This window comes from Cervus canadensis, chromosome X, assembly GCF_019320065.1.
Source record: "Cervus canadensis isolate Bull #8, Minnesota chromosome X, ASM1932006v1, whole genome shotgun sequence".
NCBI classification, from domain to species: domain Eukaryota; kingdom Metazoa; phylum Chordata; class Mammalia; order Artiodactyla; family Cervidae; genus Cervus; species Cervus canadensis.
The window spans coordinates 17,219,679-17,243,196 of NC_057419.1; the positions used below are offsets into that span (position 1 = coordinate 17,219,679).

Sequence of the window (23,518 nt, forward strand, 5' to 3'; positions counted from 1 at the left end):
ACAGGGAAGCCTGGCACGCTACAGTCCATGGGTTGCAGAGAGTCAGACATGACTTAGCAACTGAACAACAACAACGATGTTCAGGAATGCTAAGCAGGGTAAAATTACAAGAGAATAAGACTTTCCAACAACCTGTGAAATTATATTGGATTTTTCTCACGAAGATGTCAAAGGTTCACAGATTGCAAATTCACAGTAATATAGAGATATAAATACATTTAGGAATAACTCAGCCGTATGGACATAAAACCTTGACACTTACCTGGAAATGGCCACACTTTTATTAATTTCAACTAAAAATATGGAGGACAAACATTCCTACAAATATCAGCTATCATTAATTTTCTGCACCAAAATTAAACTACTGAGAAGCATTCGCTAAATTCAAGTGGAAAAAAAAAAAAAGACCAAACTTAAGAGCTTCCTACAAATCCTGCTTAACAATTACCCAGACAGGTGTATCACATATCTAAAGAGAATACAACACCCAAATCCACGTTTACACAGTAGATAAACTGGGGGACGGTTCTTTGCTTTGCCAGAAAAGCTGCTGAAGGGCAGCATTCTTTGGTTTTTAAATATCTATGAGGGAAACCCCAGGTTTAGGGATGAGACACTTAAAAGTCAGAGTCCATTGAAGACACATTAGAATGAGGTTTTAGTTACATCTGCAAAGCTTCAGAGGAAAAAATGAATGGGCATTTCTTTTTTCTCATGGCAATTTCAGGCTGGAAAAGGCCCTAGGGAAGGAATATTTAGGCCACTACCTTCTTTGTAGCTGGCTGGGCAACTATGCTGGATTAGACCGAACTATATGAAAATACCATGTTGTATGCCCCTAAATGGCCAAATACTGTCTGTTTTACGTGCCTCAACTTAGTATCTTCACCAAGGTTGGGAAAAAAATGGAGAAAATAGGATACTTAACCCACCTACTGTACTATTCATTAGCAGCTCTTAGGAGAAAATAAAAAGGTTAAACCTATTGCTTGAAACTAAATAGTGAATGAAAAAATAATTGCTTCACTACAATATTCCGTGCTCTCTTCTTTTGTTACAGCACTATTGGCGACTTTCCTAGATAGAGGCTGAAATAATAAATGAAACTTCTCAGGCAAGAAGAATTTTCTGAAGCTGATTACGATTTGGTTTTTGATCATACACACTATCATAGCTTGATTCTTTCTTATCATAAAGAAGGTCTTGTGCAAGGTAAGAGTTCAATGGATTGCAACTGGATTCAACAAGTAGATTCAGATCAGCACCAGTAACTAGTGACAACCAGTACTAGGTTTGCCAGCATCAGAGAGAGGTTTGTCCTGAAGGCTCCCCTTCAGAAAGGCATCTTCCTAACTCAGCAGCTTCTTCTATGCCTGGATCCCTTTATCTGGTGTCTAGAATCCCTTGCTCTATTCAGGCCAAATTCTAAACCTTACCACGGGTTCTGTGTTTTAAAGAATGGCAAAGACTGCCTTTCATGAGTTCAAAAGTTAAGTCTACAGCTCAGTAACAACAACAACAAAACAAAGAACCCAATCAAAAAATGGGCAGAAGACCTAAAGACATTTCTCCAAAGATATACAGATGGCCCAAAGGCACATGCAAAGATGCCCAACATCACTAGCTACTAGAGAAAAGCAAATCAAAACTACAATGAGGTATCACCTCACACTAGTCAGAATGGCCATCATCACAAAGTCTACAAATAATAAATGCCAGAGAGCATGTGGAGCAAAGGGAACCCTCCTGCACTATTGGTGGGAATATAAATTGATACAGCCACTATGGAAAACAGTATGGAGGTTCCTCAAAAAAAAAAAAAAAAAAGGAACTACCACATGATCCAGCAATCCCATTCTTGGGCATATATCTGGACAAAACTGCAATTCAAAAAGGTGTGTGCACCCCTATGTTCACAACAGCACTATTCACAATAGTCAAGACATGGAAACAACCTAAATGTCCAACAGATAAAGGGATAAAGAAGATGTGGTGCATATACACACTAGACTACTACTCAGCCAGAAAAGAGAACGAAATAATGCCATTGACACTAAGATGTATGCAACTAGAGGTTATCATACTGATTGAAGTCAGTCAGAAAGAGAAAGACAAATACCATGATAGGTGGAATCGAAAACCAGGCACAAATGAACGTAATCACAAAACAGAATCACAGACATAGAAAACAAACTGTGGTTGCCAAGAGGGTGAGGCGGGTGGGAGAGAAAAGGACTGGGAGTTTGGGATGAGAAGCAAACTATTACATATATATAGGATGGCTAAACAATAGTTCTACTGTATAGCGCAGGGAACTATATTCAATATCGGGTGATAAACCATAAATGAAAAGAAAATAAGAACGTACATATTTTGCATAACTGAACCACTTTGCTGCACAGCAGAAATTAACACCCACACACAAAGTTTAGTCTAAGTAGTGTTTCCTAGCTTTGGCACTCTGGAGGTGAGAACCATAAGACTGTGTTTGGGGAAGGGTGGGCTCTGGGTTCACAGGACATTTAGCAGCAGCCCTGCCCTCTACCCACTGGATACCAGTAGCACCTTCCCCCTCACCCCAGCTAACAACCAAAAATGTCTCCAGACATTGCCAACCATCCCCTGGGGGGTACAAATCAATTCGAGTGGAAATCGACAAACTCCCCTTCAAACAAAAAAGAACTCATGGTCACTTCTGAAAGAATTGTGAGGCCACTGTGTCTCATGAGTCCTGGAAAGAAGCAGTGCCTGACTGTGCCAATATCACCAATGAGCACGTGGGCCGAGAGCCTGCCCAGGTGGCTGGTCCCACCTCTTTAGCCTCCAACCACGCGGAAGTTTCCAGTCCACAACCCACGCTGTGACATAGCTATTTTGGTCAGTTTTCTTTTAAATGATATCTCACTCATCGTTGTGTGAGGCTGAGGAAAACAGAAATTGAATCACAAAGCAGAAATACCACCATTTTTGCTCAAATCTTCAAGGGCAAAAATAAGATGATAAGATGTAAAAGGAACTTAACTTTCATATCTAAACTTAGACTTCAATTCTTAAATAACTGTTTGAAGTATAGTTGACTTATGATAACCCTATATGCAAAATAGAAAAAGAGACACAGATGTACAGAACAGACTTTTGGACTCTGTGGGAGAAGGCGAGGGTGGAAAAAAAAAAAAAAACAATGTTGTGCTAATTTCTTCTGTACAGCAAGGTGATTCAATTATATACATATATACATGTTCTTTTTTTATAATATTCTTTTCCATTATGGTTTCTTACAGGATACCAAATATAGTTCTGTATGCCATACAGTAGGACTTGCTGTTTATTTACTTTATATGTAGTAATTAGTATCCCAAACTCCTAATTTATCCTTTCCTCACCCCATTTCCCTTTTCGTAAGCACAAGTATGTTTTCTATTAGACTTCCATTTTTTTTTTTTTTTTTAGACTTCCATTTTAAATGAGTTTCTACAATGAGCAACCACTCCAAGACAAAGACATGTAACAAAAAACAAAGTGAATTTTAAGAACAGATCCTGATGACGGGCCTTTCCGAGTTATTCAAATCTAAATATATGGAAGTCCATATGTTGGGGGGTGGGGGATGTTGTCCCAGGACAGCAGGCGTGTGTGGAAATTGTCCAGCAGTCCAGTTCCGTTCTAGCCAGCAGCAGCATCACCATCATCAACAGTAAGGGGATAATCGTGCTCTATTAAAAACTGCATTTCCAAAGATGTGTTCTAGGAGATGTTACATGTGTGATTTCTGTTGCCATCAAATAAAGTCCGAGGCCATGTGGAGGACTAAGAATATTTCTGTGAAGTGATGGGTAACAGCCACACACGTAATCTCATTTGACAGCTGAATAAACCTCTTTCCAGAATAAATCAAGCTGACACTCCAGTCGGACACTGGCCTCCTCTCAGCGGGGTGAGCAGTATATAAAAACATCCCAGGTAAAGTTTTCCATTAAACCACTTTGGGAAACCAGGTAATGTTGAATCAACCAAGCAAAGGTCATTTTTATGAGTGACAAAAGGTGGGTTTCTACTGCTCTAGACTTACCTTGGTTGCATGGCTGTGCACTCCGGCTGGAAGACTGGCTTCCTTTCTTTCTCTTTCAACAGAGAGTTTGCATCCTGAATGTAAACTTGGTCCCTGTGATGGAGCAAATATGGCCATATTTTTCTTTTCAAAGAAATCCAAATTTTTAACATACTGAGGGTTATATTTTCTTATTTTATTAGAATATATTTAGGGTCGGTTGAAGTAAGAATACCTCACTTCACTTCTTATGACCAGGCTGGTAGGTGGTAACTCAAAATCGGCTTTCCCTACAGCCTGTGTATTAATCTGAACTTTTTGTACATTCAGCTGCAATTCGTCGCAGGTCTGTGGAAGGAAACCATGACATCCATGGAATTAGTTTTGACCCCGATGGATTTACTTCCTCACGCTATTGAGGGACCTTCACTAGATTTTTTAAAGGTGTGCAAAAACAGTACTGGGGAATGAAAGAGAAGATCTGATTGTGTGAAAACATACACCACGGATATAAATGGAAGGTGTAATACAGTGAACACAGTGACTGTGGTGGAAATTATTCTATAGATTCACTGTAATCCCACTCAAAATCCTAACAGGGACGTTGGTGGAACATCAAAGGCTGATTGCAAAAACAGCAAAAAAGCGAAGTGTACATCTCAGATATTTTGAAAGAACAATAAGAGGAGAACACTTCTAAGAGATATCCCGGCTTACTTTAAATATATACTAATTATGACAGTGCAGTCTTAGCAGACAGATGGCAAAATAGACCAAGAGAACCAAACCGAGGCCAGAGATGTATGCACAGGTACAGCAGAAAAATGTAATGCATGAGAGTATATAAAAATCAGTGGGGAAAGGAAGAATATTAAGAATGTAGTGGTTTCTGTATAGGAAATGTAAAATATAGATTTCTACCTCATGCTATACCCAAAAAACTAAAATCCTAATAAAGACTGAAAACTGAAAACCATCCTTTCTTTTTATGAAACACAATTGTTTTTTAAATTGAAGTGTAGTTGATTTACAAAGTTATGTTAGTTTCAGTGATTCAGGTACGTGTGTGTGTCTGTACTCTTTTTCAGATTCTCTTCCCTTACAGGTTATTATAAAATACTGAGTATATTATAGTTCCCTGTGCTTTTCAACAGGTCCTTGAAAAGCACATTTTAAAAGAGAATATTGAAGAACATCTGCATGACCTTGGAGATAGGAACAATTTTAGAACAAGGCTAAAATAAAAGGCACAAATCACAGAAGAATAAAAGAAAAGACTGATAATTAGGGCTTTATTATAATAAAAAATGTTCAGCACAACACACGATGTGCTCAAAGTTAAAAGATAAGCCACAGAAAGGAAGATGATATTGACAATACATTTAATTAAGGGTTAGTATCCAGAATGTATAAAGAATTGCTACAAATCAATAGAACAAAATAAGTATATACATGAAAGAGAAAACCCAAATGGCCAATAACCTACCCCAAAGTTTCAACCTCTCTAGGGTAATTCAATATAAAAAAACAACGAAATACTTCATACCTATGAGATTCTTGAAAAAAATTTAAAACAGTGAGAACACCAAATGCTGGAGAAGATTTGGAGAAACGAGAATGTTCTGACGCTCCTGGTGACAGTATAAATGGATACCATGACTTGGGGGACAGTGGTGACATTATACAATTGAAAGGCAGCTTCATGTGATGACAAAGCATTCATTCTGCAGACTATGAAACCCAGGAGGACCCCGTGGGGCATTACCTGGACAGACCCCTTCCCCATATTCTCTGCTTTCGCTCCTCTCTGAAGTACTTAGATCACTGTATCTGATGCACATTTCCTAAGCTGTCTTACAGGCTCCTCCTGGAGCCTAAGGACTAATAATACTAACTCCTGTGACACCGCCCTGTTACCTCACCGTTAACTAATCTGAGAACTGAGCACAAGCTGATCATACACTGTGGCATGCCCCCCACCCCAACCCCGCCCCGGCCTCTAAAAATGCCTTGCTGAAAGCCATCGGGGACTTTGGGTCTTGTGAGCACCAGTGACCCAGATTCCTTGCTTGTCACCAGCAATAAATGCCTCACTTTTCCTTCACCACAACTTGGTGTCAATAGATTGGCTTTACTGCATGCAAGCAAAGGGATTCAAGTTTGGTTTGGTAACAACTACACCATCACTTCAGTCAATAAGATGACAAAATACCTCGTTGAAGGAACGAAGGCAGCTTACTGTCTAAGTCCCAACACCGCAAGAAGAAAAGTTAATTTGGCAAAAAGCATTTTACATCTAAGAATTTTCAGGAAGATAACCGGAAATCATCCCAGGCCTTCAATCTTTTTTCTAAACCTGCACATTGCTTGGAACACCCATTTGGCCATCAGTTCACTAACTACTGTTAATTGAAACAATTCCTAAAATTCTATCTTCTTCAGGCAACTAATTGGGAGGAGGTCTTAACATCTGTTACATCCTTATACCCTGAAGCCAGAAAACATTTCTGATTGTATCCTGAATACACAACATCAACAACTTCCTCTTTATTCTCAAATTCTCCTGACATATTTTTCCATTTCCAAGGTGGATAGTGAGGGTACCTTATCTTTATAATCCCTTCCACTGTATGCATGTTTTTCATGTACCCATCTCATCTCCCACCAATGATTTTCAAAGTCCTTCGCACACCTGCCATGTCAATGTTTTCTACTTAAAACAGAGGGTAGGAACCAGTGGCTGATACACTCCTTAGCATAGCTCTACACATGAAGGCATTTAATAAATGCTCTTAACCATAATGATTTAGAAGCAGGTCTATTTCCAGACAGAAAATATTACTGAGTTTTAACATAATGTTATTCATGTTGATCAAAAGCTTCCAGACCTAAGAGTTCATCCTCTATGATTCCATTTATATAAAGTGCACAAACTGGCCAAACTATGTTGGCAGAAATTAGGAATGATTACCCTTGGTCAGGGCTGCCTAAAAGGGAGCTTGCAGGGGATTTCTGAGGGGCTGGTTAATATTCTGCTTCTTAATCTATATACTGGTTAAGTTTGCAAAAATTTATCGAGCTGTATGCTTAATATCTGCCCACTTTTTACATGTATGTTATACTTCAATATCAAATTTTAAAGTGACTGTATAATATTTTTGCCTCTCGCAAAACATCTAAAAATATCTGTGACAAACTATCATTATATAATAGAGTTCAAAACAGTTTTTGGTAATCCAGGACAGTGGCTTTGCAACATGACAGTAATTCGTGGAATAAAAATTCATCTCTTTAATGTTTTGAATTCTGCTTTACTTAATCACGGTTATTGTCAGAATATGCCACAGGAGAAAACTAAAAGGAAAATATAAAATAGAGGGCTGCATCAAATAAGGTCATCCTAAAGGTATGAGTTTCTTTGTTAATTACATCTCCATTCTTTGCTCCTTGTGTGAAGGGAACAGATGCCTGAATTGAGGCTGCCATTTGAAAATCCTCCATTTAAACAATCTTTTCAATGAGTTGTGAAACACTGCAGTCCTAAACCTAAAAGGGCGACCTGATACACACACAAAATGACAGATTTTACAGGCTCCTTCTGACTTTCGCTTCCAAGGTTCCTGCTCTTTTTATACTGGAACTATTTTGCAAGTGTGCTCATATCTCTTGGAGAACACCAATTTAAGCTCTCCATCGGAGGGAAGAAGTGAAGGATGGGGAATGGGCAGGGAGATCAATGGCTGTTCAAAAAGGAATTCTGTGAGCAGGAAGGGAGAATCAGTCCCTCTCTTACAACTTCTGCATTTCTCAAACCAACAGGGAAAATGTAATGAAGTCATTACTACGGACCCTAAGGATGAAACAGAGTGTGCAGGAGGTTGCCTTCAAGGCTTAATCTGGGTATATTTGATTACAGCTAAGGAGATGAATTCTAAATTTGGAAAGGCCATCAAGGTAATTAAGGATGTTAAGAAATGGGACTAGATCCTTGAGGTCTCTCTACTTAATGAAGAGAACAAAGGACGATGAAAACAACTTTGGTAAGCAGAATGAACTTCATATAGATTCAGTTCTTTCAGAGATAAAGCATCCTGAACATCAGAACAATTTACCAAGGAAAGCCAGACACTCGGGGTTTGCTCTCATTGTTGAGATGGTTTAGGTACCATTTTACTCAAAACAAAGAATGAATTACATGGTATGCAAGGCTCCCCACTCTATCTCCAGGTTCTCCGATGACACTGAAAAAAGGTTTAAAACTTTCTTTAGCTAGAAAAGTCAAGTATCCCTTTTGGAAGGATAACAGTTTTAACCAGAGATTTTACGATCCTGTAGGTGTGCTCAACCAAGTCTCCAATCATGCCATTATTCAGATTTTATAATACTGGGAAACACAAAAGGCTTTCAATCCCTCTTATTCAAAAGCAGTGGTTCTCACTATGGGATTATTTTGTCTCCCAATAGTTCTTACTTGGCAATTTGTGGTTGTCACAAGTAGAGTAGTGTTATTGGCACGTAGAGGCCAGGGTTGCTGCTAAACAACCCACAGTGCACAGAACGGTCTCCACACAACCAAGAATCATCCAGCCCCGAATGTCAAAAAGTGCTGAGCTTGAGAAACCCTGATCTAAAAGTACACTTGAAAGGGAAGGAAAGACTTCTTTTGTTTCAGTGTCTGTCTCCAGTTGCTCTGAAGAGGAAAGCAGAATTCAACAGTCCTACAGAAAATGAATACACAAGCAGATACTAAGCAATAACTCTAATGCAAGATCATTTACAACAGATCTTGGCAAACCAAGTTCAAATACCCGAGTTATAGAGCCATTAAGAGTAAAATTCAAAAGATCAGGTTTAATACTTTTTCCTTTGGCAGATTCTGTTTCTAACCGAGTAAGCAACTTCTGTGCTATGCTTAGCTGCTCAGCTGTGTCTGACTCTTCTTGATCCAATAGACTGTAGACCACCAGGCTACTTTGTCCATGGGATTCTCCAGGCAAGAATACTGGAGTGGGTTGCCATGCCCTCCTCTCAGGGATCTTTCCAACCCGGGTTTGATCCTTCCTCATTTGCAGGCAGATTCTTTACCGTCTGAGCCATCAGGGAAGCAACTTCTACCTCTAGACATTAAAATTCTATTTTCTGATGACTAGAAAATGTACTTTTTTAATTAAGTGATCAGCTCATCTATCAGATGTAGTTATCAGATGTAAGCATCAACCTACTAAAATAAATTTTAAAATAAATGCCCAAGATTGATCAAGAAAAACAGATATACTTAAATTACCTACATTACTAGGAATGAATGGGGGAACTTCACTACAGATCTTACAGACAACAGGATTAGATAGATAATACAAAAATATTATGAACAACTTTATGTCAATAAAGTTAATAACTTAGATAAGATGAAAAAGTCCTTGAAAAACACAGCTTATCAAACCTGAAACAAAGAGAAACAGGAAATCTGAATAGTACTCTGTTAAAGAAATATAATTCATAATTTAAAACATTTCCACAAAGAGAACTCAAGACCCAAATAGCTTCACTGGTGAATTCTTGCAAATATGTAAGGAAGAAATAATGACACTTTCAAAATAATCAAATGTATAAATAGACAAGAACTGGGTTTCATTTGGATGCCTAACCCCTGTGGAGTCACACCAAAGAGATCCTTTCCTTCCCCCAAAAGGCTCACACTTACTTCCTTCTCCGCTTTATCTTTTGAAAGGGAGGAGGCAATAGACAAGATCAAAAATATTATTGCAAGATTCAGCTATGTGTGTCCATGTGTAATCACTTAAAGCAGGTTACTTTATGTACACTTTAGGTACAAGATGTCCCCGCCCCCCGCCACCACTGATTCCTGTCGTCCTGCTCATCCTTCAAGACTCAGATCAAGCAAAACCGTCTCCCCAGGAAGTCCCCCTAAGAAATATCACTCCACCCTTTTTTCTCCCTGAGACAGAGGAAATTATTGGACAGGACCTTGCACTTCTATTATAACTATTTATCTGCATCTCTGAAATAACTGTGGTGATCTGAGGACAGCACTGGGTCTTATTTATTTTTGCTTCAAGATGTAGCACAGTACCTGGCTCATCTGAACACGACTCTGTGAACGCTTGTCGAGTGAGCAGCTGTCTTATATTCCCTGAAAGCCTTCACGGTGATGGCCATGTAACCGGAACTCAAACACTTAGAGACGGGCACGTGCCTGTTGCATGGCACTGCAGTAGGTATTCATTTAACCCAGTTACACAAGTGGAGAGTGGAAGCTCAAGACCATTGTTACCTTTTACTCCTCAGGGCAATAATGAATTACACTGAAACAAACTGTTTCACTCCAAAAATTTTGTGCACTTCAAAAATCTGACAAGAAGGCAGTACTTTTCACCAGAGAGGAAAATATAACATCAAAAGAAAAGGCTAAGGGCAAAAACAAAAGTAATGAAATAAAATTCACACTGTTCTTTAAATTGTTTTTGTGTCTGTATATGCCTACAGCAATCAATTTACTTCTAAAGTGACTTCAAGCTCTGAAATTCTGTTATTCTGGGCAAATCTGTGCTCAATGTATTAATGTTATTAAAGAATAATAATTAGTGTCATTTGCCCTAGTTAATTTGTTCTGGTTTATCACAGTTTGTCATATACAATTTTATATGCCTTGAAATCTATACTTTTATAATGCAGACAGATCTTAACAAAATCGATTTTATATGATAAAACCCTTATCCTTTTAACAAATATTTGTGGAGTACCTATGTCAATTAGTTGAATGAACATTGGGATAAAACAATGAGTAAAGCAATCTTTGTTCTTGAAAAATTTGACATTTGAACAGAAAAGACATAAACACTAACAAGCCAGCTAATAGGAACCAGAAAAATCATGTTAAAATGTTAAATGGATAAAGTAGGCTTAAGAATATAGTAGGAGCCCTCTTACCAATGTTCACCTAGTAGATCCACCCAATTACCCAATCTTCTCTATTCTTTTTGTAAATAATACTGGGCATTGCCCACAGAACTTGGTTTCTAGGCTATTCTCCAAGACATCTGTGGATATACTGCTTCTCCCACCAGTTGAATTGTGTACCTCAGAAGAGTCTGCTATATTCTCAAGTCTGTTTATGCCAGCTGTTCTTGTTACTAGAATTATGACATTTAATTAGGTGTTACACAAGCTAATAAAATGAGTTCCAAAAATAGTTTTTATTTCTTTGAAAACCAAGTTGGTTGGCTTTGAAAAGCCTTAAGAGATGAGTCACTTGGAGAAACAGTTGCCAGAGTAAGCAGGGGCTAGAAAATTGTTAAGGTTTAAGAGGAGTGGGATTGTTGATCTACAAGGAATCTGCACACAGATTGGTTCTCACTCTACTTTAAAAGGATCAAACTGGAAATCAAAAGCCATTGAATTCTGGCTGTGTTTTTATATACAAGAAAGTCTTCAAGGAATTTCAATCAGGGTTCACACTCAAAGACCTTGACTTTACAACAGAATACTGGTGAGTTCATGTTTAAACAAAATGTGTAAGATACATCTATGGTTACTGACAGTGATTCACCCCTTTGGCATTTTCAATAAACCATCAACTACTTGACCCCGGATGCAGCCAATAAGGATGTCCTCTAAGAACCCCTTGGAAGGGTCAAGTGGTTTGGGCTAGAGGTTTTGCTAGAGCAAAAAGATACTCAATAATTAATTACTTCCTGTTTGTCACAAACAGCACTCTGTGCTATTGGACTAGAGTTTTATGCAAAATTTTCCCAAGACTTGAAGGGCACTCTCTCCCAGACCAGGGGGTGGGTTGTTCCTAGGTCTTTAGACTCAGACAGAGGGAAGCGAACCATCCTGGGAATATTTCCTGTCCAGATGATCTGCAGGGTAGCATTCTTCGTCTCCAGCTGCATCTGAATTCCTGAGCGAACTGCCAGAAGCAAACGTTATATGTGTGGGTCCTCGGCATGCATGCTTCCTTCTGACTCTGGCCTCTGAAGGTGGCCTGAGCCCTGCATGTAGAATCAAGAAAGACTCTCTGGCCAGCTCTAAAGACAAGAGGGCAGGAGAAGTTAAGCTGGAGGCCCTCAAGTGGGTGAACACTACGGCTTCCTCCACTAGTGTCCTTAGCGGATGGCTGGGCATCCTGTTGGCGGGCACGTCAAGATCCCAGCATTCAATGCAGCGACCAATGATGCCTGTGATGCTGGCTTCAAGGAAACACATGGTGTTTAAACAATTAGGAAGCTATTCTGTCATGTCTGTCAAGCCTAACGTGACCCTCATTTCTTTTTTCTAACTTACATCCTTTGAGAGGGCAGTTTTGGGGAGGATACACGTATATGTATACCTGAGTCCCTTTGATATCCACCTGAAACTATCACAATATTGTTAATTGGCTATACTCCAACATAAAACAAAAAGTTTTAAAAACAGGAAAATAAGAAAGTACATCCTTTTAGATCCATAAGGGCCTGAAGAAATGATTTTATCAAATCCTTTTACTGTATAGTAAACTGAACTTAAGAAATGAAAATTATTTACCCAAGCTCACATGGCAAGTTCGTAGAATTCCTGAGGCAGGCACCCCGGCCTGAGACTTACTCTGCTTTCTATTTGCTGGCCCTGGGGACTACCAGCTCCAGTACCACCAAGAGCTTGCTAGAAACACAGAAACTCAGACCCCACCCAGACCCAGAGAATCAGAGTCAACATTTTGAACAAGATCACCAGATGACTTGCGTGCACATTAAAGAACAGCTCTCAACCCGTGTTTTTAATGCTGTTTAGTGAAATGATTGACTGTGTTTAAATTCATAATCCTCATAAAAACTTCCTTATCACAAAAACAGATCCAAACAACTACTTCAGTGTTTTGCTATATCTGATCATTTCACATATAATTTCCATTTAAAATTACAGGCAACTAATGAAACAATGGCATCACTGGCATCACCGACTCAATGGACATAGGTTTGGGTGGACACTGGGAGTTGGTGATGGACAGGGAGGCCTGGCATGCTGCGGTTCATGGGGTCGCAAAGAGTCGGACACGACTGAGCGACTGAACTGAACGAAACAAAATTGGCACTTTTCCTCGGATGTGTGCATGCTAAGTCACTTCAGTTGTGTCTGACTCTTTGCAACCCACCAGTCTCCTCGGTCCATGGGATTCTCCAGGCAAGAATACTGGAGTGAGTTGCCATTTTCTCCTCCCAGGGATCTTCCTGATGCAGGGATCAAACCCGTATCACTAGCACCACCTGCGAGGCCCTCTCTCTGGATACATGATCCATATTCACTCTGGGTGGATAGTCCACAAAAGCCTCGTAAGAGATTATTGCGGGGAATCCACTTAGTTGCTATGTCTTAGGATCTGTAAAGAAAGTAACAGGTTCAAAATTCTGTTAGACAACCTGAGTTCCTATCTGAGAAAACCAGAGTTACACAATGGCCAAGTGTGGAACTCTTCAGCCAGTGAAATAATTTCAACTGACTCATTTAGGTGGTATACTACATACAAACAGTACATCATGACATCTTCCCATTGTGCAAAAGAATCCAAGGTACTGAATAGTCAAACACATGTCAAACATCAATTGGTTCAATGCATTTACATGAAATGTCTAGAATAGGCAAATCTATAGAGACGGAAAGTAGATCCTTGTTTGCTAGGAGCATGGGGAGGTACTTCTAATGGGTACAGGGTTTCTTTTGGGGGTAATGACACTGTTAGCTAGTGGTGGTGGTTGTACAACTTTGAATATACTAAAACTCACTGATTTTGTGCACTTAAATGTGTGAATTACATGGTATGTGAATTCTATCAACAAAGCCATTAAAAAGTCAATTGGCTCAACAATTTTCTAAAAGCATGCTTTCTTTTAAGATGCACTGAAAGATAAAGCTGTACGCACATTGCTCATTATTTTCTTTGTCAACGTAAAGAATTTTGAATACCTTAAAATTTGAGTGCAGAGGAACTTTTATTTCCACAAACCTTACCCAGTTTACCAGTAAATGAACTGATACCACATTGAGGAAGTGACTTATATAAGAATCAAAGTTCCAGCCAATGGACAAATGGTCAGAGTTTTCCCAGCATTAAATCACTTCAATTAAAACATTCATTGGGGTACGTTCAGTAATTAAATACATCTGGAAAAATAAAACCAGTTCACGGCCTTGTGGTGTATTTACTAAGAATCTACCAAAGGAAATCAGTATGTTTCCTTTCTGGCCTGAGGGGGACTTTTTTTTCTTTTTTAATGTAAAAGCTAAAAACTAAAACCAAGGAAACTGCCAGAACCAGTGAGGTATGCACAAATTAACATAAATTGGCAATTGAAGTGTAGAAGCAACAATTGTCCAAGACACAAAGTACTTCCTTGAGAACAGGCCTCTGGTTTGGGCATTTGCTTCTTGAGAATCTCAGGGAACTTCCACACCTACCTAAAAGTAAAGCCCGCCCCCAATTAGGCCCTGGGCATTGTGAAAGCCATTCCCAAGAAGGTCCCCAGGTGGTAATTCGACGCTCAATTTCTAACCGGAACAAATCCGAATGCCCAGAGTCAAAAAAAAAAAAAAAAAAACAACAACAACCAGAAATAACTTTATTTCAGGAAAATTAGTTAATGCCTTCCTCAAGCCAACACTTTTGTGCAACTTCAACGTCTTTGAGCCAAGCAATGCTGAAATATTGATAGTCACAGGACATGACTAGTAGGAACTTTTGATGTTGGGAAACATTGAGGGCAGGAGGAGAAGGGGACGACAGAGGATGAGATGGGTGGATGGCATCACCGACTCAGTGAACATGAGTTTGAGCCAACTCTGGCAGATGGTGAACTGGGACAGGGAAGCCTGGCATGCTGCAGTCCATGGGGTCACTAAGAGTTGTACACGACTGAGCAACTGAACAACAAGTAGGAACGTGAGAATACAGGTCATGCAATTCTGCCCTTTTGTAGAAGGATCTTATCCTAGCTCACCCCTAACTTTTTGGCAAGAAATTGTCCTGGTGGATTCATGGACCTTATTTCCTTTCAGATTTTGATCACCTAGTAAATTTATAAAACAAACCAAAAAAAGAAAAAAAAAGAGGATTTAACTCTAAAATTCTTTGAGCTTCCTTTTAAACGCAAAATCATGTGCCCTCCTTACAAACCCTCACCAAACGTTTGCTCGGTACAAAATTACCACCCACACCATCAACAGCACGGGGACTGCAGGACCGGGTTGGGGGCCGGGGCTGGGGCCCGGTAGGGAATGCCCAAACTCTCCCCAGGGGCCGCAATGGTTAAACACACTGACTCCCTCATTGGAATGCGGATTCCGAGGGGCTCCTGTGACAGTCTTTGTGGCTTTTGCGGCTGGAGCCTGTCTGCCACGAGAGAAGGATAACAGAGCAGGCAGGGGAAACCCTTTCCCAGGCACATTTTTCGGGGGTGCAGCGGAACGAGGTTGATTTCCACCGCACTCTTAAACGAGTTTTCCGAGATACAGCGTCCCCGTGTAAAACATGTTGCAGGATTTCGGAGATGTCAGGAGGTGAGACACAAAATCCTACAGCTTCCTGCTCTCCGCCCCCGGCCAGGTGGGAGATTTTGTAATCTCCAGAGCTCGGCTTTTTTTCACCCCGACTAGTCGATTCCCCAACTGCCTCGGACCCCGCGGGGCACATCGGCTCCACCTGCGCCCCAGGTTCGCCTTCTGATAGTGGCAACGGGGGACAAAGAGCCTCGCCCTCCGTCCCGTCCTGTCCCTCTCCCCTTCCACCTTCCTGGTTTCAAGGCTCACGGTTCCCAAAAAAGCTCACGGAGACCCCAGGCTTGGGGAACTGGGCATTGATTTCAGGTGGGCTTAAGGCGAACAAGACCCCGGCAGGGTGGGACCGGATCAGACTCGGAGCCGGGAGCTCGGGCGACTGGAGAGCGTCCCGGGGAAAGGACCAGAAGCTACTGTCTCCCACCCCTTGAAAATTACAGCAGGAGCCCGCAGACCGGGACGCTCCGTCCGCCCCCTCGGCTCCCCTCCGGGGGGTCCCGCCCGTCCCCTCTGGCGAGTCGCACGCCTGGGGTGGGGGGGGGGGCCGCAGCCGGAGTGGGGACGCCCCCGGGATGGGGCGGGGACGCGCACCTGGGCGTTCGGGACACCTGCGCCGCGCCCCTCCCACCTCCAGCCTCCCCCAAACCGGTTCGGGTCGGGGAGGTGCCCCCAGGAGGCCCCACCTGAGCGGGGGCGGGGGCGCGAGGCTGTGGCCGGGGCGAGGGGCCAGCGCGTCGGCTTACCCATGGCTGGAGACAGGCGGGAGGCGCGGGCTGCGGGCGCTCGGGCTCCCGGGGGACGGACACAGCCGGCGGCACAAGTTTGCAGGTCCGGCGGGCACGTGCGCGGGCGTGCGGGCGGCGTTGGGCTGCGGGGCTGGCGGCTGGTGATCACTCCCGGCCGGGGTGGGAGCGCGGCGCGGCTCCGCCTGCACTGGGGGCCGGCCGCGCCGAGAGGGGGCCCTGACGTCAGCGCCGGGGGCTTTGTACGCCCGCAGCCGGGGCCCCAGCCGGGCAGCGCGCGCGCCGGGGTGGCGGCGAAGCGCGCAGCGTCCTCTGGGACCCCCCGGGCGAGCTCCGAGGGGCGAGGAAACCGGAAAAGCCAGCGGGGGCGGGGGATGGGGGCCGAGGGGAGCGGGCTTAGAGGATCTCGGAGGCGCAGATCCGCGTCCCAGAAGAGAACTCTTCCAGCCGGAGGGGCCTTGGCAGTCCTAGCCGTCACCCATTGTGCAAATAAAGAAACTGAGGCCCGAGAGGCTGCTCGAGGAGCGCCCCGGTGTTTGGCGGCCTCGCCCCAGCCCAGAGCTCTGGAACCTTTGGCTCACGTCGGGGCGGCGGGAGCTAGTTCGTCCCGTGGGTCCCCATCCTGATTGCACAGTAGAATCACCTGGCGAGCTTTTGAAACTCGATTTCTTCTGGGCCTCAGCGGATGGGACCGAGGCCTCCATGCCTCAAAATCTCCCCAGCTGGTTCCAAAGTGCGGCCAAGGTTGCCACGCTGACTTGTGGATAACAAATGACCTAGAAGGGCACAGACGGCACTCTCCCATCTGAGTGGTGACCGATTTGGGGGTGTCCATAAACCGCCCGATCCCTGGAAGCCCACCTTGGAAAGCTCCAGAAGGCTTTGCGCACCCTCCCCAGACACGGCCTCTCCTGGTGCTCAGGCCTCCTGCTTGAGCTTGTAAGGGAATTAATGGTTTAACAGTGTCCAGATCTTAAATTCCTTCTGTCTCCTTACAGAAGAATTCTCCTGTCTCCAAAGGTATTAGCAAAGCTCTGAGATCCCCGCAGTTTTCCCCTGGCTAATGCTTTGTGAGACATTTCTGAGCCTAACCTTCCCCCCTGATAGTTTATGTTGTGTTTTTTCATTGTTTTGAAAATACATCGTGTTACTTGAACAGAGGGTTACATAAACAGTAACAGTAGATAGTCCACTTAAGGGACATTTAAGCCTGAAGAAAGAGGCTTTAGGACTGAGAAAGAGTGGAGGAAACAAACATTTCATCTATTGAATTTATTGGATTAGGAAAGATTTTTATCAAGGCAAAGCTCTAGAAAGCCTAATAATATTTTGCCCAAAAGGACAGAGATTTGTGCTAGGCAGATCACTGGCTCATTTTCACAGTCCCATGGGAACAGTCATGCCTAACCAATCTTCATGCAGTAATAAAACGGCAGGGAGCTGATAGGTTTAACTTTTTGTCCTGTTACAGGAAAGTAATCCATTTCAACCAGTCCTGAAAGCAGCTGCATGCAGGAATCCAACTGCAGTTGACAATAACTGGGATCCCCTGCAAAGGGATAAGGGCAGCAAGCAGTTGGTTTAAGACCTGATTTAGGGAAGAGCATTTGGCTTGGTTGGTTCCTACATCTTGGGAGGCTCCTAGGAGACAAGGAACACAACAGAACGGGACTTGGGCACACAGTCTGAAATAGTATTTTGGCAAGATATGACCTCATTCAGCCACTCTGGAAGCAAGAACTCTAAGGCTGTATGCACTGAGATGAAAGTAAACCCTTTGGTTCACTTTCTGTCATTCCCTAGAAGTCTTGGATTTTTTTTTAACCAAAGAAAAGAAATAACAGCTGTCCAAATATTGGAGCCAGTCACAATGGGATGCTGTGATTAAAAACCAAGTTATAGCCATTGTGTACACAATGTCAAAGGAAAACCACATTTTAATAGAAACTTTTACTCACTTTGGAAATGTCATGGACTGATTTCAACAATCAATTGTCCCTAAAACCCTTAAGAAAAACAAAACAGCAGCTGGGAAATTAGCAAGGCTGCTACTGACAGGGTGTACAAGATAGCTAATATGCACATTTGACTATTAGTCTAAGAAATGCTCTTTTAAAATAATAAACCATTTTTCTCATATAACCAAAACCTTTAAAAATAAAGCAAGACTGTGTTGCCAGTGGAAGAGTAAACTGGTAGATCCTTTCTGGAAAGATATTTGGCAGGATGTATCAAGAGAGTTAAAACTATTCATAGCCTCTGGCCTAATAATCTGCTGCTGGGACTCTCTCTCCTAAGTAAGTCGAAATTAATGTAAAAAGATAGTTAGCACAGAGCAAGATGTAACAGCACATCAAATAATAAAAACAATAAAGGAAGCAACAACTGTTTGATAAAAGGGACGTGGTTGCATAAATTACTGTTGATCTAGCACCGGGTTCTCAGCTGTGGATGACTTTGTCCCCCGAGACATCTGGCAACATGTGCAGACAGTTTTAGTTGTTGTAGCTGGGGAGGGAGTGCTACTGGTATCTAGTGGATGGAGGCCAGGGAGGCTGCTAACATCCCACAGTGTTCAGGACAGGCCTCACCACATGAAAGAAAGATCCAGCCCCAAATGTCAAAACATAGTGACATATACACAATACCGTGTACAAAATAGATAACTAATAAGAACCTACTGTATAACACAGGGAACACTACTCAATAATCTGTAATGACCTATATGGGAAAAGAATCTAAAAAAGAGTGGATGTGTATATAACTGAATCACTGTGCTATACACCTGAAACTAACACAACATTGTAAATCAACTGTACTCCAATACAGATTTCCAAAAAATTAGTGCTGAGGTTGAGAAGCCCTGGTCTATATGACTGGATAACACACAGCCATGTTTGCAAAGAATTAGGTGGGAAAGTGCTCAGAGACTTTTTTTTTGTTATTTTTAAAGCAGAATAAAAAGCTAAACGTACAATATAATCCTAGTCATACACATATATGTACTGGGAAAGAAAGGCTGAGAGAAAATACACTATGGTAGAGACTGTTATTCACCAAACATCTCTCGGCTACCTGGCCACACAGCTGAACCACATTTCCCAGACTTCTTAGCAGTTAGGTGGGACTACATGTTGAGTTCTAGCCAATGAGGTCAGAAGTGACGTCCACCACTTCCAGGCATCCCGGACAGATTCTCCAGCACATCATGTGCTTCTTGGCGCTTTCCCCTCCTCTCAGCTGGAATGTGACATTGACACCCAGCATGCCTTATGAAACCACATGTTGAAGATGGAATTGCCCCTGCCAGCCTGGGTGACTGAATGACTCTGTGGAGCAGAGGCTCACTCCTACCCAACACACTGACAGCCTGGAACTGACTTTGATGTGAACCAGAAAGAAACTGCTGAACATTGTGTTGGGGGCTTATTAGTTTTAGCAGTGGCCTTACCCTTACTAATATATCAATATATTAGTCCTGAATATTCATTGGAAGGACTGATGCTGAAGCTGAAACTCCAATACTTTGGCCACCTGATGCAAAGAACTGACTCATTTGAAAAGACCCTGATGCTGGCAAAGATTGAGGGCAGGAGGAGAAGGGGACGATAGAGGATGGGATGGTTGGATGGCATCACTGACTCAATGGACATGAGTTTGGGTGAACTCTGGGAGTTGGTGATGGACAGGGAGGCCTGGCGTGCTGTGGTTCATGGGGTCGCAAAGAGTCGGACATGACTGAGTGACTGAACTGAACTGAATGTACACCAAAATATTGACAGGGTTTATCTCTAAGGATTAATAGAGTTTTTAGTTGTTTTTTTTTTAATACCCTTTTGTGTTTTCCCAGATTTCTACAAAGAGCAAGATTACTTTTATAATGGGGAGGTGGGGAGGAGTATATAGTTGTACCTTATTCCACAGTAGAGATACTCTCTTAATAATTTAATTTTAGACCATTAATGAAATAGTATTTCCAATGGATTTTATACAATTTGAGATCTTACTGACCTTCATTGCCTCATCTAGGAGTACAACTAATTATAAACTATAAGGACACATTTTGTCAGCCCTGATCTTTTGGGGGGCATTTAACCACATGTGTGCATATCATTGCTTACTGTTCCATAATTACTCACGCGGCTTCTCTCTCTAGCAAAAGTCTTAATAGGCAAGAATCCTGCTTTATGTTTGATTCTTAAAATCTCCTCTCAGCTTCTTGCTTCTCTAGTTACTTTCTCAGCACATAAGGCATAATTTCTAGCCTGTATAACCTTTTATCCTGTCACTCAGAAAGATGACTGCTTTTTGGGGACTTCCCTGGCAGTCCAGTGGTTAGGACTCCATGCTTCCACTGCAGGGAGCACGGGTTCAATCCCTGATGGGGGAACTGGGGTCCTGCATGCAGACTGATTTCTCAAACTAATGGGAAGCCCATGAATTGGTTTTCGATTTTTATAGTCACCTTATGACAAAGCAAGAAAAAGAAAAAAGACGGAGTTCTGTTTGCAGAACTAAATGAAAATATTAGTAAACTTTGACAATGTTTGACTATGCCAATGAAAACAGCTGATACACAGGGGGACATGGGAGAATATGAATGAAAAAGCAGCACTACTGATGTCCTCAGCTGCTCAAGCAGGAATCAGAAGATACAGTCAAACTTTGATGAAAAAACAAATAGAGATTTGTGAGGGCGGATGACGTAAGTAACGTAGAGGCTCATCATTCATGTCAAGGAATCAGCAGATATTGTCAAAAGTTGATAAATCAAGAAAGAGAATTAAAAAAAAAAAAGAAAGAGAGAATTAAACATATTATCAAGATCAGAGCCACTTGTTTCTAAGCCCATCAGATCTGATGTCACTTATAAACAAACATTTATACTGTCCCTTTGGCACTCCACGAATGAAATCCAAATGAAACAAAATATCAATATAATACCTCAACTGCAATATAAAGAATTAATTTAAAATGAATTGTATTTTCTCAATGTGTAAATATTCAGGCACCAGAAGATGCAACGAAGTCATCTCATGGGCAACTGAGCTGCAGAATCACCATGACTGGGACAGCTAAGACGCTAACCCTACTGAGATGTAGTGTGTTGGTCCTTCAAATACCAAGGGCAGTCCTGCCATCAGTGCCCTGATGTTCCAAAATGGTGAACAACTTGGTAAGGTTTTAAACGAGACAAAGCACATTTTCCCCTCAACTGACATGGCAATTGTAGTCCTGAAAAAAATCTGTTTCTTAAAACCACCCCCAAATATCTTGTGTTTATATGTCACATGGACTTATTTCCTAGTTACTGATAATTAGAAGCAGATTTTTAATCTACAGAAGTGTCCAGAGGACATAGCAAATCAATCAAGAAATGGGGACATGTCTTCATTGTCCAAGGCCCATCCTGGACCCACTCAATGCCAATAGTGCCCCCTCCCCCTCATGGTGACAGCCCCAAGTGCCCACACCAATATCCAAGCTGTCTCACCTCCCTGTGTCTAGATTGTGGAAGCATCTCTCTAGCAACTCAAACAAGAAAGAATTAATAGAGATTGTCTCTTGGAGCAAGATGATGAGAGATGATGAAAGCAAGGTGACAGAGGACGAGATGGTTGGATGGCATCATCAACTCAATAGACCTGAATTTGGGCAAACTCTGGGAAACAGTTAAGGACAGGGCAGGCTGGTGTGCTGCAGTCTGTGGGGCTGCAAAGAGCCGGACACGACTGAGCAACTGAACAACAACTTGGAGCCAGGCCATGCAATACTGTTTTTCATCAAGCCCTACTATTCAATTTAATTGTTACCACATGTATGTTATATATTACTTATAGATAGATATATAGATATATATTCAAGTAAAGCACCTGTTTTCAGTGGGTGTTTAGTTCTACACCTTCTGGGCTCCTGAGAACTTACTTCCAGACATACCCCATGTATTTTGATAAAATGGGTATTATCATGGTCCCTACCTCATATAGTTGTTGTAGGGATTAAAGGAGGGAATATTAGTAAGACACTTAGCACTGGAGGCTCAATAAATGGTAACTATTTGACATTGTTGTAGATGTCATCTTTGCTATCTCTACCTTTTCCCCAGAGAGGCCGAGGGGTCCCAGGAAGCAGCTTTAGGAAGAAGGCATTCCAAGATTTTTCGGTGCCAAAAGGGATGGAAGTGTTGGTCCCAATGTCTTCCTTATTGTTTTTAGGCAGGTAGGGGAGCCCTCATTTGGCTCTGCATCTGTACCAGAGGGTAGAGGGAGGTGATTAATTTCCAATCTCCTATCACACTGTTTTATTTGGACATTTGTTTACTATTTGGTGAGGGATGGGGGTCAGGTGACCTTGAATAGTAAGAAAATATAGAATGTAACCCAATGTAGCAAGAAACAACAGGAAATTAACAAAAAAATAATTTTCCTACATAGTTGGACAGTTCATCATTTAATTAGGAAAAAAATGAACTTAAATGCACATCCCTTAAGACTACAAATGCCCCCAAAGATTAAAGATCACTCAAAACCTTGAGTGTGACTCTAAATGGTCTTCTCAGTGCCTACACATGATCAGCCATGCTGAGAGTTGGCAGGCTGAAAGGAAAAAGGGCAGATGGCAAGTCAGACGGGAACGAAAAGCATAGCACCCTAAAGGCAGGGGCCCTCAGGGTCAACCCTGGGGGCAACAGAGGTGGGGCTGGGGGACCTTTTGCAGCTCTCAAGGAAGACTCACAAGGAAGAGCTGTCGGGTCTTGGAAAGGCTGAGATAAAGATTAAAGCACCGCCAAGATGTTCCACTTTGCCTCCCCCTCCTCCACCTTCCCAGGTTCAACTTGGGGATGGAAGAAAAGATATGATTTTTGCCTGCCAGATGTTTAAGGGGCTAATCACCCTCGGAGTAGGAGAAAACAGAGCCTCTGTGACTCTTTGAGTGGGTCTTCTGGTCACGTGCAAGTGACAGAGGGAGGGGGTCCCAGCTCTCTGCACCCTTGGGCCTCTCCTGAGGTCCTCTTCCTGAGGGCCTGAGATGCCCTCTCACACTTTCCTGGTTCTCTATGGCCTCCTGACCTTTCCTCATGTTTCCTTTGGTAAAGAAATGGGGTCTTAAGACATACTAGATCATGTGTCATAGGCGAACACTGAGTATATGGCAAATCTGTCCCCTCTACCTTGTTACC

At 42.2% G+C, this 23,518-nt stretch overlaps 1 protein-coding gene across 1 annotated transcript in view; it reads right to left on the reverse strand.

The window, feature by feature from the left end:
* GPM6B (glycoprotein M6B) overlaps positions 1 to 16,893 on the reverse strand; it is a 157,307-nt gene extending 140,414 nt beyond the window's left edge. The window contains exon 1 of the mRNA XM_043459243.1: positions 16,339 to 16,893. Within this exon, the coding sequence (XP_043315178.1) occupies positions 16,339 to 16,342 (4 nt within the window). The 5' untranslated portion in view covers positions 16,343 to 16,893. The remainder of the gene's footprint in view (positions 1 to 16,338) is intronic.
* Between the last annotated feature and the right edge of the window lie 6,625 nt (positions 16,894 to 23,518).